Source organism: Doryrhamphus excisus, linkage group LG15 (assembly GCF_037039965.1).
Source record: "Doryrhamphus excisus strain RoL-2023G ecotype Guam linkage group LG15, RoL_Dexc_Guam_v1.1, whole genome shotgun sequence".
NCBI classification, from domain to species: domain Eukaryota; kingdom Metazoa; phylum Chordata; class Actinopteri; order Syngnathiformes; family Syngnathidae; genus Doryrhamphus; species Doryrhamphus excisus.
This window is the reverse complement of record NC_136371.1, coordinates 2,230,900-2,246,713: the sequence shown is the minus strand read 5'-3', so window position 1 is coordinate 2,246,713 and position 15,814 is coordinate 2,230,900. Positions and strand designations below refer to the sequence as shown.

At 41.3% G+C, this 15,814-nt stretch overlaps 2 protein-coding genes across 2 annotated transcripts; one reads left to right on the top strand and one right to left on the bottom strand.

Moving 5' to 3' along the window:
- Positions 1 to 212: 212 nt before the first annotated feature.
- gdap1l1 (ganglioside induced differentiation associated protein 1-like 1) lies at positions 213 to 7,136 on the top strand. Its single transcript, XM_058051282.2, has 6 exons — positions 213 to 448; positions 2,520 to 2,712; positions 4,430 to 4,603; positions 5,720 to 5,814; positions 5,909 to 6,023; positions 6,106 to 7,136. Exons 1-6 carry the CDS (start codon positions 269 to 271, stop codon positions 6,447 to 6,449), a joined length of 1,101 nt encoding a protein of 366 aa, XP_057907265.2. The 5' UTR covers positions 213 to 268; the 3' UTR covers positions 6,450 to 7,136.
- Positions 7,137 to 10,112: 2,976 nt separating this feature from the next.
- fitm2 (fat storage inducing transmembrane protein 2) lies at positions 10,113 to 12,659 on the bottom strand. The gene is made up of 2 exons (XM_058051718.2): positions 12,424 to 12,659; positions 10,113 to 11,097 (listed from the first exon to the last, which is right to left on the bottom strand). Exons 1-2 carry the CDS (start codon positions 12,594 to 12,596, stop codon positions 10,488 to 10,490), a joined length of 783 nt encoding a protein of 260 aa, XP_057907701.2. The 5' UTR covers positions 12,597 to 12,659; the 3' UTR covers positions 10,113 to 10,487.
- Positions 12,660 to 15,814: the final 3,155 nt, after the last annotated feature.

Sequence of the window (15,814 nt, the reverse complement as noted above, 5' to 3'; positions counted from 1 at the left end):
TAAGTAAAAACATAAAAAAAGTACATTTGTAACGTTACAAGTAAGTATCCAAGATCTTTGTCCTTCCTTCGTGACACTTCTGTACCGATTAAAAGCCGATTTCAGCACCGGAGCTGTCCGGATGCTGCATGCACGGTGATGCTCCAGCCTGTGACCCCTCCTCCCTCCCTCCCCCCCTCTATCCTCCCTCCCTCCATCCTCACTCCCTCCCACCGCTCCCTCCTCGCCCTCCTCGCTCCTCTCCTCCACACGCACAAAACGCTCTATCATGGCGTCTTCCAACCATGTTACCCCCACCAACTGTGGCTGGTGGCCCATCTCCGCCATGGACGAGGACGGCAAAGTCCCGGACGGGGACGAGTGTGAAGAGCCCACGGCGGAGACCAAACCTTTCAACAAAGACAGGCTCGTTTTGTACCACTGGACTCAGTCTTTTACCTCCCAAAAGGTAACACGGAGGCATCTCTCTAAAAATGGAGGCATCTCTTGCGTGGTGCGATGTCGCTGTGCGTTGTGTTTGCTTCTCGTCCACGCGTGGCTTTGATTGATTATTTACATGTTTGGCGGTGGTGCTTCCTGTGGACAAGAATGTGTCCGCAGCTGCGCACAGCATCCATTCGACAGGTTTTTTAGAGAGGCGCTGCAGCAAGGGGCTCATTTCCTCGACGTGTGGTCAATATCGAGCATAGCAGAGCGTTCATCATCTTGCATGTCATCACTCCCGCATTTATTAATTGACCGATTATGTATTGACCGATTAATCTCCTCGGAATCAATAGTCAATATACGCTTGTAACCTTTGAGCTCTGACACATGACATACTGAATATTTCATTCACATGACGTGCAAAACAAACCCTGAGCCCCCCCCCCCCCCCCACACACACACACTACCCCACCCCCTCTGCAGCTGTATCATCACACTGTGGAATCTATCCAGCACTTCATGGTGTGGGCCGCACCACTTTTTACACAACTCTGGATGAAAACACTTGCATTTTGGTCCTGGGCCTACAAATATGGGTTGTCATGATGATGTTAGCATGGGGGTGGGTGGAGTGGGGGGTTCCATCATCCACATATACTGTGTGTGGGTGTGTGTCGGCCTATATAACATAACATATATATAATAATATATATATTATAATAACATCAAGTGGCCCACTCCTGATTTCAATGTATTGCATGCTGTTTGTAGCTTATTTTGATTTAATGTTCATGCATGTGGAAAAAGTTTGGATATCAAATGACATTTGGACCATGTTGATACTTAGAGGTTATCACATGGTTTGTCTGGTATCAGGCCAGGTATCATGCCCCCAAGTGTCGGTATCAGATGATACTGGCACTTTACATGAAAAGTTGTCTAAAACGATAACTCATTTTAAGTAGGTAGTAAATCTTTACTGCTATACCAGCTCATTAACTTATACCGTATCATCTACGCCAGGGGTCTCAAACACGCGGCCCGCGGGCCAAATGTGGCCCGCAGGACACTAGTTTGAGGCCGCCGCCTTGATATGAAAGTTCAATGTTAGTGCGGCCCGCGCAAGTTTGATATGGATGCTGTATGGTATCATGTACCCAGAAAAAATTATTACGTTTGATTAATGTTCATGTTAAAGGTTAAATAACTGTTAATAGTTATCCTCCCTATCCGTGTGGAAGTGGTAAGTTTTTGGCTATTTAAGTTGAAAGGAAATAACTTGAAGGCTACCGTTTAGGTGGCTAGCTCTCTAGTTTGCGAGTTAGCATGTGTCTCAAGACCCTGCAGTTGCGCAATATGTTGTAAATAAAAAGAGTATAAATGTGACTATAGTCGTGTTTTGTCATGTCTACAGGGCTCTAATAATGCTTTGTTCATTTTAATCTGAAAAAATAATTTGTCTACCCACCAACTATATGTGCTTTCTTAAGTTTTTATTATTTGCCGTTTTATTATTATTATTATATTTATTTATTACTGATTGATTGATTTTCTTTATTCTTGATTTGTTTATTTATTTTTCATCTTATTTTGTGTAGAAAAATAAAAAGTAAGATATTTGAGAACAGTGGAATGTTTTATCAGAGCTTTTCTTGGAGAAAATTGGAAGTTTTTTCAATTTTTTTGTTTTTAATAAATGCGTTTTTTTGGAAAACCCGAGCTCCAGTGGCCCCCAAGTAAATTGAGTTTGAGACCCCTGATCTACAGTAATAAAATAATAAATATGTGAGGGCTGTACTGATTTAAAATACAATAATCCTAAATTGACCAAAGCTCGTTAGACTTTTAAGCAAATTAATGTTTATTATGTGCCTCCTGAGCAGCTGAACCACTTGGCATGATGACGAGTGACTAACATGATTACGTAACAAACTGTTGTGTGACAAGTGCACTGTAACAGCCTTCACTACAGGGAGGGGGGAGGGGGGGGGCAGAAGCATCTCACAGTTCCAACATGGAGGCTTTTCTCTTTTCAACAACTAAAGCTGATTCAACATTTCTCATCATGGTGGTCCATGTTCTTGATGTTGCAGGTCCGTCTTGTCATCCATGAAAAGGGGCTGGTGTGTGAGGAGAGAGATGTGAGCTTGCCACTGCAAGAGCACAAGGAGCCGTGGTTCATGAGGCTGAACCTTGGGGAGGAGGTACCTGTCTTTCTCCACGGCGACAACATCATCAGTGACTACAACCAGATTATCGACTACCTGGAGACCAACTTTGTGGGAGGTAAAGTCACGCTGACGGCCTTTTGTTGCTTTTCTCGAAAAGATTCTGGTTTCAAAACTTGATCCTGTTCTACAAGCATGTGAGAACATGCCTAATCCACATTCTAGTCAGAACTAATGCTAACCATGTGGTACTGGGATGGCCCAGTTCAAGTATTCATTCATTTTCTACCGCTTATCCTCATGAAGGTCGCAGGGAGGGGGTACACCCTGGACTGGTGGCCAGCCAATCACAGGGCACATATAGACAAACAACCATTCACACTCACATTCATACCTATGGACAATTTGGAGTGGCCAATTAACCTAGCATGTTTTTGGAATGTGGGAGGAAACCGGAGTACCCGGAGAAAACACACGCATGCACGTGGGAGAACATGCAAACTCCACACAAAGAATACCAAGGAATTGAACTCGGGTCTCCTAGCTGTGAGGCTAACCACTAGACCGCCGTGCAGCCTCAAGCCAATTATTATACATGATTTCACGCTAAGTTGTAACAAGAACATCCATCCATCACGACATTTAATGTTTAATGTATTAATGTATTAACGCCAGTTAATAGTCTGGTTAACATCAATAGTCTGGTTTCTGAAACATTCGGAATAACCTGTTTACATGCATGAGCAAACTGGTTTATTCCTGTATACATAGTAATTGTAAACAATCCAGATATCCCGATCAAAACAACAATGCACGGAGAACGGCATGACTTCATTTTATTAGGATACTATATTAGGAAAGCAGGAAGTGAACAAATGTAACAGTTACGGATTGTAAAAGTACCAGATGGAGGGGTAGGATTTAATAAGCTTTGCTTCTTCCTACTCCTTTCGGACATGTGGAACTGTGAACTGATTATGTGATTAATTATGTGATTAAACTGATCATGTGATTAATTAATCAATTGTAATCTGATGCATGTTCAAATGAAATAAAACCATTACCATTACCATTACCATTACCATTACCATTACCATTACCATTACCATTACCATTCCATTGTTTTCATAAAAGTGGTCCATAGGTAGGGTGTGATATAACACTGCATGGCTCACCTGCCTCGGGACTGCTTACTCATCTTCTGGAGCTCTGCCAGGAGCGCCGTCTGCCTCCTTCCACGAACCTTCACAAGCTCCTCCAACAGTCACAAACTGTCCTCGTGTTCAACAATACGTGCTGCTGCTTTCTTTTGGGTTGACTGTCACGCAGCTTAGATAAACGTTCAGTCTGTTACTTCCTGCCTAGTGGCCAGCATAGGGTCCTCAGCAGAGAGCAGGGGCGCTATATCGAACACTCCTGAGCCTCCTGCCGTTACTAATCACTGGGACATAGATTTTTGTTATTAATCGGTTCCAAAAGGTGAGATAAAAAACTAAATGTCTGAAGACCAAATCCATTTGACTATATAAAATATATAGTTTTACTATACAAACTAGAGAGCTAGCGACCTAAACGGTAGCCTTCAAGTTATTTCCTTTAAACTTAAATAGGCAAAAACTTACCACTTCCACACGGATAGGGAGGATAACTATTAACAGTTATTTAACCTTTAACATGAACATTAATCAAACGTAATAATTTTTTCTGGGTACATGATACCATACAGCATCCATATCAAACTTGCGCGGAATACGGAACACAGAGATGATCCTATGGAAATTCAAATATGGATCATCCCCCCTTTTGTTAAATGTTTTTATATTGTCGTCCCACAGACACGGTAGCGCAGCTGATCCCAGCTGCAGACTCGCCCGTCCATGAGCGTGTCCAGCAGTATCGACAGCTATTGGATGGCCTTCCCATGGACGCTTACACACACGGATGCATCCTCCATCCGGAGCTCACCCTGGACTCTATGATCCCAAAGTACGCCACCGCTGAAATACGTAGTAAGTGAAGCCAGCTCGCTGCATGATGCGTAGGTGATAATGAATTCATGTGATTAGGACTATTATTTCGTTCAATGTCAGGAAACAGATAATAATAATAAATAATAATAATACATTTTATTTTTATAGCGCTTTTCAAAATACTCAAAGACACTTTACAGAAGAATGGAGTTGAATAAAAGCAAGTAAACAGAATAGAAGACACACCAAAATACAACATTCATTGGTTAATACACAGTTACACAGAGTAAAAGGGGGGGGCACGGGGAGGGGGGCACAACAGTCAGATGTAAAAAGTTAGACATTAAAAACAGATTTAAAGAGTGGGTTTTTAGTTGTTTTATATAAAATAATATATATAATAATATATAAATGCAGGTAGAATGTTGTATTCTCTTATTAAACGATGCCAAAGTTTCAGACAATGAGGTTTTCGCATTCGGAAGTGAGCCCTAAAAGAAGTTTGGGATGGGGTAAAATGCTTGGTTTGAAAAGGCGTGGTAAAACTACCCCTTTGTGATGTCACAGAGGGGCGGATTTCCTTATATGGTTCATAGTTAGGAAGCGCTTTGAGTGTGTGACCAATCACAGCATAGTGGGCATGCCCAGAAACGGGTCGTGGGTGGAATAAATTAAAAGCTGGAATAGGTGCAGATTCTGGAAAAATCTGTTTTTTGAAGGTGGGAAGGTCAGGGCAAGCACGGACTGAATGGGGCAGCGATGGAGAAGGCTCTGTCTCCCCAGGTTCGGAGCTTGGTCTTACAGGGGAGTGCCAGGAGGTTTGAGTCTGAGGAGCGAAGTGGACGTGGTATGGGGGGGGTCAGATCATGGAGGGCTTTGTAGGTGATGAGAAGAATTTTGAAGTGAATGCGTTGGGGGATGGGAAGCCAGTGGAGGTTTTGGAGGACAGGGGTAATGTGTTCACGGGAGCGGGTGGAGGTGAGGAGGCGGGCAGCGGAGTTCTGAATATATTGTAGTTTGTTGAGGGTTTTGGACGGTGTACCGTAGAAAATAGTAGTCGATTCTGGTTGTGATGAATGCATGGATCAGGGATTCAGCGGCAGAGAATGATTCAGTGATCACCCCGGCATTTGTGTGCAATGTTTGTGACTGCAGGACATTTGGCCAACGCAGCAACAGAGCTGATGAAGTTGGACCACGAGGAGCCCCAGCTCACAGAACCATACTTGTCGAAGCAAAAGAAGCTTATGGTCAGTTCATCTAATTAGTCCATTTGACATTAACAATACCTGGAACGTAACCAGTAGCGATTGAATTATTGAATGGAACTATTATGGTTGGCAGGCCAAAATCTTGGACCATGATAATGTGAACTACCTGAAGAAAATTCTGGGAGAGTTAGCAATGGTTTTAGATCAAGTGGAGGCCGAGCTGGAGAAAAGGAAACTGGAGTATCAAGGTACGTTGCGGTGATGACTCTGCATCACGATATATTAACAACATGGCTTGTCACGGCGTCATGATGTTTCCACCCTTTGCAGGACAAAAGTGTGAGTTGTGGCTATGCGGACCTGACTTTACACTAGCTGATATCTGCCTTGGAGCCTTGCTGCACAGGCTCAAGTTCTTGGGACTTTCTAAAAAATACTGGGAGGACGGCAGTCGATCTAACCTGCAGTCTTTTTTTATGCGTGTGCAAAAACGCTACGCTTTCCGTAAGGTCCTGGGGGACATCCACACAACGCTTCTGTCTGCAGTCCTGCCCAACGCCTTCCGGATGGTAAAAAAGAAGCCCCCGTCCTTCTTCGGGGCGTCCTTTCTAATGGGATCCCTTGGAGGCATGGGCTACTTTGCCTACTGGTTTTTAAAAAAGAAATACATGTAGTGAATGCCCTCACGGTGTGTTCAGTGTCTATGTATTTGTGTGATGTTTGAACTTTTCTGTAACATTTGATGACTGCAGGAAAAGCATACTGAATATAGATAACACTAATATTTAACTTGCCGACTAAAGATATATTAAAACATTCCATTATAAAACATTCTTGACAGCACATTTTCTGGTAGTCAAGGCCTTCATAAAGTTTTTTTTTTATTTTATTTTTTTTTTGGCATGCAACACTTATACTAAATACTTTAGTCTGCTCCAAACCAATGCAGTCACACAAACAAGGGTTAAGTGACCTTGGAATGCCACTACTCATACTTACAACAAACCACACATGGTGTATCGCCGCCGGTACTATCCTGCTGTACGTAGTAAACAGGTTAACTCTGTCTTACATCTCAAGAAAGCACCAATTGCCCAAATAGTAACCCTACATGCACAAACACACACAATTTATTTAGAGCACATTGCCCACTGTCACCAAACGGGAGTTCATAATGTCATGCAGTTAAGAGTTATGTGTGTGTTGCCTTCCTTGTCAGATTTCACGGGGGGGGGGGCACCATTGAGCATTTTTGCAAAGAATCCTCTTCCAGATACTTCTAAATATATAAAGGCCCAGCAATAATGAGCATGAAAAACAGTGGATCCCACTGCTGCTTCTTTGTCTTCATCTTCATTTTTAACATACAGTGAAGAAAATAAGTATTTGAACACCCTGCTATTTTGCTATTTCTCCCACTTAGAAATCATGGAGGGGTCTGAAATTTTCATCGTAGGTGCATGTCCACTGTGAGAGAGATAAACTAAAACGAAAAATCCAGAAATCACAATGCATGATTTTTTAACAATTTATTTGTGTGATACAGCTGCAAATAAGTATTTGAACACCTGTGTATCATCTAGAATTCTGACCCTGAAAGACCTGTTAGTCTGCCCATTAGAAGTCCACCTGCACTCCATGTATCATCCTGAATCAGATGCACCTGTTTGAGGTCGTTAGCTGCATAAAGACACCTGTCCACCCCATACAATCAGTAAGACTTTAACTTGTAACATGGCGAAGACCAAAGAGCTGTCCAAAGACACCAGAGACAAAATTGTACACCTCCACAAGGCTGGAAAGGGCTACGGAGCAATTACCAAGCAGCTTGGTGAAAAAAGGTCCACTGTTGGAGCTATCATTAGAAAATGGAAGAAGCTAAACATGACGGTCAATCTCAATCGGAGTGGAGCCCCATGCAAGATATCACCTCGTGGGGTCTCAATGATTCTAAGAAAGGTGAGGAATCAGCCCAGAACTACACGACAGGACTTGGTCAATGACCTGAAAAGAGCTGGGACCACCGTTTCCAAGGTTACTGTAGGTAATACACTAAGACGTCATGATGTGAAATCATGCATGGCACGAAAGGTTCCCCTGCTTAAACCAGCACATGTCAAGGCCCGTCTTAAGTTTGCATATGACCATTTGGATGATACAGAGGAGTCATGGGAGAAAGTTTTATGGTCAGATGAGACCAAAATAGAACTTTTTGGTCATAATTCCAATAAGCGTGTTTGGAGGAAGAAGAATGAAGAGTACAATCCGAAGAACACCATCCCTACTGTGAAGCATGGGGGTGGTAGCATCATGCTTTGGGGGTGTTTTTCTGCACATGGGACAGGACGAGTGCACTGCATTAAAGAGAGGATGACTGGGGCCGTGTATTGTGAGATTTTGGGGAACAACCTCCTTCCCTCTGTCAGAGCATTGAAGATGGGTCGTGGCTGGGTCTTCCAACACGACAACGACCCGAAGCACACAGCCAGGAAAACCAAGGAGTGGCTCCGTAAGAAGCATATCAAGGTTCTAGCATGGCCCAGCCAGTCTCCAGACCTGAACCCAATCAAAAATCTTTGGAGGGAGCTCAAACTCCGTGTTTCTCAGCGACAGCCCAGAAACCTGACTGATCTAGAGAAGATCTGTGTGGAGGAGTGGGCCAAGATCCCTCCTGCAGTGTGTGCAAACCTGGTGAAAAACTACAGGAAACGTTTGACCTCTGTAATAGCAAACAAAGGCTACTGTACCAAATATTAACATTCATTTTCTCAGGTGTTCAAATACTTATTAGCAGCTGTATCACACAAATAAATTGTTAAAAAATCATGCATTGTGATTTCTGGATTTTTCTTTTTAGTTTATCTCTCTCACAGTGGACATGCACCTACGATGAAAATTTCAGACCCCTCCATGATTTCTAAGTGGGAGAAATAGCAAAATAGCAGGGTGTTCAAATACTTATTTTCTTCACTGTATTTACCGCTGACTCCTGAAATGTTGGAAAGTTGAAATTGGAAAAGTTGGAATGGCTTATGTGCTTATGTTTGTAGATGCCTTAGCATCCCCATCGTTAACTTCTGAGGTACTGTGTTTCTCCATGACAAGGATCTCTCACTGCACAGCTTCTAAATGATTTACTGATAGCATCTCCACTGGGTGTAGGTGATAAGCAGCATGCTGGCAGAATTCATTAAAGGGGACCTATTGTGGTTTTTCCACTTTTCTGACCTATAAATGCAGTAAGAATGTTGTATTCTCTTATTAAACTATGCCAAAGTTTCATATAATTAGGTTTTTGCATTTGGAAGTGAGCCCTAAAAGAAGTTTGGGATGGCTTAAAATGTTTGGTTTGAAAAGGCGTGGTAAAACTACCCCTTTGTGATGTCACAGAGGGGCGGATTTCCTTATATGGTTCATAGTTAGGAGGCGCTTTGGGTGTGTGACCATTCATGCCCGAAAACGGACCGTGGGTGGAATAAATCAAAAGCTGGAATAGGTGCAGATTCTAGAAAATCTAAAAAGTTTTCTATGTGGGATATTGTGTGTAGCTGCTCTACAGGACACCACAACTCAATACAAAGTGTTGAAAATGAGCATAATAGATCCCCTTTAAGGAAAGCCTCTGCATCCCATTTCATGTTCCCATTGATTCTCTTGGTATCATATCTTTTAATGATGGAAGATGTAAGACTTGCGTATGGAGGAACACACATCAAACTGTTCATGCACAAATAAGGTGATTTAAATGTATAACGGATGCGGAACATTTTAGTGTGATCATGCCATCTCGTTATTGAATTTGCAACTTCAAATTCAAAGAGAAATGAGGACACAGCAAGCGCCTCTGATTCATTTTAATTACTGGATTATTTGCAAATCCACTTCTTGGGGGACTGATTGGGACCCCCTACTTCACACAGTCAAGAAGTTATATTTGTGATGGTGGCTGTTATATCTCACTATAGTATTTATTTATTTTCTACTTGATTTTTTTTATATTTCTAAATAGATGCATTTATTTATGGTGCTTTTTATGATGTTTGTTCATAAGCCTTAATTTATTCAGTTGCCATCAATGACAAATAAATCTAAAAATGCACAAAAAAGTTTGTTTTTCATTGTGGTAAATACACACTATAGTCTCAAAAGACGTGAAATGATATGATCATTGTTATTGCTACATACACAGGCTGTACAAAAGGGGCCTCCTTAAACTTTTTAGTATGTAAACATACTTTTTATTTTGATGTTTTGGTCCTATTTCACCTTGAGTGAAAGATAATACTGTATATTAATTTTATATGGGGTGTGAAAACAATGTCGGACACTTCAAAATTGCATAAAAACATTTTATTACATGTTATCCTCACATGCAAGGCAGCAAACAAGCAACCATGTCAGTCTGTTCAAGCTTTGAATGTGTCAAACGGACACAAATAAATAGTGTCATATTGATGCTGATGAAAATCCTTTTAAAAAGGATGTCATTTATATTAAAAAAAATGAGCTAGTGTACATTGGTCTGGAAACAACACTTGTCAGTGATGTCCAAGTGGACTTGTAAACCTCTGCTCTCAAACCACATTAGTGGTTTTGGGAACAGCAGCTGAAAAAGTCGTGTGTTGAGTGATCGTCCCAACTCAAGGATAATACCTTAAAAACAGTGTGCCCGCTGTAAATGTAGGCAACATGAAGCATAGCAGGAATGCAGCCTAGGTACGTTGGGTCTGTTCTTTCATATGACGCTGAGGGGGGAGTCCTGGAGACAAAGGATGGAGATACCAAAGCCGATATGTCAGATACCATGCCAACAACCCACAAACGGTACCCAGCACCTTGTGAGACAGGTCATGGAAGTACACAGACGTGCAAATAAACATCCACAGCCATATAATTACTATAAGGTTTAGTGACACATACAGAAGGTTCAGAACTATCCTTGGAAGCGTTGACAGACTCCCCGTCCTCAGGGAGGCCATCGGTGCAGTTTCCTCCACGATAAAGAGGGCAGAATAAGTCAGGATGAAGGAGTGGCCGGAGATGTCGTAGCCATGCCAGTGGAAGCCAGCACGCCTGCAGCTGGCTTTGGTGGTGAACTCTTGGCTGACAATGTCCATGGAGTCCGTTTTAAAACACGAGCCGGTCACGTCCTCGATGTAAAAGAAGGTCTCAGTGCAAACGTACCACACTGTCGTCGCCACCGCCAGAGACAGGAGCCTTCGCGCGAGGAAGACGGCATTCCTGCTGAAGGCGGTGTTGGAGAGGAGGAGGAAGGGAGTCAGAAGCAGTAGAGTCCAACCCCACGACACTTTGACGAAATACCTGCACGACAAATAAGAAGATCACACAGAGCAATCAATAAACTGGAAAGGGAAACAACTTACACGTGAACAATGCTAAAAACCTTTAGCATTGCGTATTATTATTAGTTCTCTGATTGGTTTACCGCAGTCAGTGTAGTATTATGCCCCAAAGTCAGCAGGAAATGGTCTACACTCAATCAAGCAGAGCGCTCACCCAAGTAGAACAACATCATTTCTACAGATTTTGGAACACACATAAGGCGCACCGCATTAAAAGGCACATTGTCGATTTTTGAGAAAATTTAAATGCGTCTATAGTGCGGAAAATACGGTATTTAAATAAATGAGTATGACCATGTTGCTGCTGTATGTGTCCCATCAACAAAAATGCCTTGTGTCTGTCACTGGCACATCATGTCATGTGGACTGGTGCATGTCTCCACTGTCCTCTACATCATCCATCATGATCAGTATGGAGTTCCAGGACGGGTATGTGGTACCACCATGAAACATCACTGATGGCCTCCAAACCTTCTCCTCCTTTGGATTTCTGCACCTCATCATTTTGCCAGGATACCACATTGTTATATTACATCAAGTCATACATGGCATCAAATAATACATATTATTAAACTGTATGTGTTGTTCCTGTTCAGATGAATTAAGTAGCCAAAAAGTAATAAAAGGAGCTATTAATATTACTGTTTAATATATCATGTTTAGTTGTGAGCTGTAGCTAAATCTTTCTTCTCTCTACTGTAAAAACCTAATAAAAAAACTTTACTTTTATAATGTTCATTTTGTTTGTTCGCCTTCACTTTATGTTGCTACGACTTTCTTACTGTACTATTGAAGGTCGCTATGTTGTGACGTCAGAGTAAACATGAGAACACGTGACACAACCAGGAAGTGCTAGACTCCAATGTGTCGCGAGAGGGCCAAGACGCTGAAGGTTTTCTTTCCAACGAGTTTCTCCAGCAGGTGGTTTTAATTGATGAGCTCCTTCCCTCAAACTGAAGGAGGTGTTGATTATTAAAGTCACCTGCTTTAGTGACAGACCGGAAAGAAAACCTGCAATGAGTTTTGACACCCCTGGTCTGGATTCCCAAAGCTGGTTCGCGGCTGAAGGAGGAGCCTCCGAACGTCTGGCCTCCGTAGACCGGGTAGGTTGACACGCCACTATTTTTGAAGCAGTGTAATTCAGGAAGTCTTCGAGGCTTCGGATTATATTCATTAAAAATGATCTGAGTCTAGCCAGACGACACTTTACGTGAAACATGATGTCATTCCTCGATCGATGCTCGGAGTTGACCTCGGCAAGCTAACAAACTTTAGCTGTACTCACACATTCAGGACATTTCTGCTGCTGCTGAAATACGTCTGCGGGATGACTTGGAGCTCTTTGAGAATCGAACCCACGACTGAAATAAGCAAAAACATCCAAGGGAATTTCTGTCGGACGGCTGGTATCCTCCAAAGAGTCACCAAGTTGCCCACAACGACGTCCACCGCCGCCATGTTGACACCTTTCTCAAGTCTGGACTCAACTTCTTCTGCATTGAGGTTGACTGGTTTTGTTAACATTGCGATTTACCGCCCCCGTCTGGTAAGGAATATATTGCATCCACAAACATAGAGACAAGCATGACTCTATTACTGTTGTCAGTGTTGTGTGAGAAAATTGCTGGGCGGGACAGTGGAATAGTGGTTAACACATCTCATTCATAGTCAGGTGTTCCAGGTTCAAATCTCGATCCTAGATGTATTTCAGTGTATAGTTTATAGTTGTAATAATAGTAGTTTAATACTACTAGTTTATTAAACTATTAATATTATTATTAAATAGTAGTATAATAGTAGTATTAAATAGTAGTTTAATAATTCATAATTGTGTATTCATCTTTAGTAAACCACATTAAACAATACGTCCCATTGTACTGCATAGGACTCCAAACTTGGAATTTAACCAATATTTTCTGAAAGATTTAAGTTAAAAATTAAGAACTTCAAATCTGCAAGCATCAGAGGATTATTGCATATATATTGCTTTTTCTTTGGATTTTTGCTGCTTGGTTGCAACACTGATTCAAAAAGTATCATGTCACACGCAGCAGAGTACCCTAATGCTGCTCAATTTAATATCCCAATGAAAAACAATGAAAGGATATTTTCTGGCTTTCACTTTCTACAAAAAAAAATAAAACAAAAACAGGACACAGACACAGAAATGTTTATATTTTGGTGTGCAAAAATGTTTTACTCACTTTGGCATTGTTGCTCGGGTCTAACGAGCATCAGGCAGAAGTGGTTGTTCTATGCTGACAAAATTAAAAAGTGGAATTCGGCCGCCGTGTGGAAGTCCTCAGGAGCCCTTGGGAGTGTGATCAATCACAGCAGAGTGGGCGTGCCTGGCGGCAGGCCATGGATGGAGCATATTAAAACAAAGGAAACACACTTTCAATAGGTGCAGATTCTGGTTGATCTAGAGAGCTTTCTGTTGTGGGTCTAGCTGCTCTATTGGAGTCCACAAAGTCAATACAAAGAGCTGAAAATGAGCATAATAGGTCCTCTTTAAAGGAAGACGCCTTACTCCCCCTTGCATAACCTGTGCTTTCATTGCAAGTATTTACAATCCAAAGGCAAAACTAATAATAATTCCACACTCAGCTAGCTAGCAAGTTTGTTGTTTATCTGCTCAACCTGACCAAAGACTCTCACCACAGCAGACGTCAAAATCAATATGAATGTTGTTGATGGAGAGTTGTGCGTTGTCATACAAGGACAATATTTTCGAAATAATCCGCTGCTCACTATTTGTGTTTATTCACAGCCACGTGGGTAATATATGTCATTTCACCTCATTGCATCTCTCCTTTCTCTGTCATAAAATTGGAGCCTGATGCTGATTTTATGGCCTAAAATATGAGGCAATCAGTTGCACCTCCCATTCAGGCTGGAGACACAAATGCTCCTTTTAGCTTATGCTGACATACTACAATACAAGTACAGAATATAACCAACCTAATGAAAGGACCCTAGAAGAATATGACCTGTGAGTGACTTGAGGACATGCTTGACAAAAAAAAAATATTTTTTTTTGCTAGATATTTGCATGCTAAGATGTTTACCTTTAAACATCAGTGTTGTGTGATTTGTTGCATTAGTGTTAAAAACCTGCAGGCATCAAACCAGCGCAGGCGTTGCAGTCTGAGACAATGTTAAGTAAAGCAGGACCATGAGGACTCACTAATAACAATGCAACACTTTTTTTTTTAAATTCAACTTTTTATTTCCTTTCATCCACAACATAATTTACACCTGCTGTTTTGTGTTATTTTTGTTTACTACAAAGGAATAATTACTACAAATATAAACAGTGTATTCACATCCTTTGGGGTTCTCATGTTTTTTTTTTTATCCTTAAGTATTGTTACCATGATGCAGGTTTTTAAACACTGCCTTCACAGAGAAATAGACAAATAGAACACACAACAGACATGCGCATTAGGTACTATTGAATGTATAGTAATCCCTTGTTTATCGTAGCTAATTTTGATACAATTGCTTCTTTTATTCCACTATTGGTAACATATACTAACCAGTGGTGGTTATTTTGGATGAAAAAAAATAATTTTGAGCCAGTGACATACAGTTTTTTGGGGGGAAACTTTCTCTTTTCTTTGAATTCTATAGTTATAAAAAGAGATAAAAAGAAACAGCTCATTACTGCATGTAACGGGACACAAGGTTTTGTTGTTTTACATGCTCTGACCATGTAGTAACAGCTATATTCATGATCACACAATACGATGGTATATTGTCGTATTTGGTCATTTTAAATATTACCGGAACTACTTTCCTGGGCTCATTGATTTCACATAGCAGCATACAAATGAACACAGAAGCATGTCACATTATATGGAAATGGAGCATTTTTGGCGCTCTTTGGAGTCTTTTTCAGAGTCTGAGCTGTCTCTTTTTATCTGTTTTTATATCTTTAGAATGCACAGAAAACGGAAAGGCATATGTGTTCATGTCTCACATGAGGATTGTGGATGATTTTGCCTGTTCATTTTAATATGTAGCTCTTCAAATTCAAAAGTAAAAGCACTATTTACTTGCTTAGAGTTTTGTACTTCTCAGTACAAAGCAAAACAGATGAGAGCATGAATCATAATTGTTGACCGCCACCTCAGTACATTCTCCACACCTCTCGTCTTTCGGTCGCATTACAGCCTTTATCTCTTTCTTTTCGTGTAAACTCTTTCTCTAAATTCACACCTCATCTGCATGTGTAGGCCCTGCTGTTCCTGATGAGGAAAAAAAAAGGAAAACTCATAATAACTTTATGTCTATTTGAGTTTCTATCATCATGTTTCCATAGTTACAGCTGCTATATAGATTGGTGTCCATACGAGCCTAGTTACTGTTTAACCTCCCCACCCACATTTGCCCAGATTAGGAAAATCAATAAGATAACAGCGGCAACACCGGCCTTACCTTGTACCAACACCCTTCTCACACTAGAGCAGCCAAACTTTCACATTTTACACCTCATGGTGGGAGAAAAAGTAAGAATTAAAAACATCCTTGCAAGGACGTAAAGGGACGACGCCATGGTCAATGTAAACACCTCAAGCTCAAATATGGAACTTCCATTTGGTGAGTAAACACTTTTATTAACGGGGGCTGAGTGGATTCATTGAAAATGTGGTGATCATTCCCGATCGCTTGGT

Coding starts and splice junctions, on each gene's coding strand:
- gdap1l1 (XM_058051282.2), top strand. CDS start 269: ATGGCGTCTTCCAACCATGTTACCCCCACCAACTGTGGCTGGTGGCCC. Junction 4,604..5,719: donor CGCCACCGCTGAAATACGTA/GTAAGTGAAGCC, acceptor TTGTGACTGCAG/GACATTTGGCCAACGCAGCA. Junction 5,815..5,908: donor CGAAGCAAAAGAAGCTTATG/GTCAGTTCATCT, acceptor TATGGTTGGCAG/GCCAAAATCTTGGACCATGA.
- fitm2 (XM_058051718.2), bottom strand. CDS start 12,596: ATGGCGGCGGTGGACGTCGTTGTGGGCAACTTGGTGACTCTTTGGAGG. Junction 11,098..12,423: donor AGCAGAAATGTCCTGAATGT/GTGAGTACAGCT, acceptor TTTGTCGTGCAG/GTATTTCGTCAAAGTGTCGT.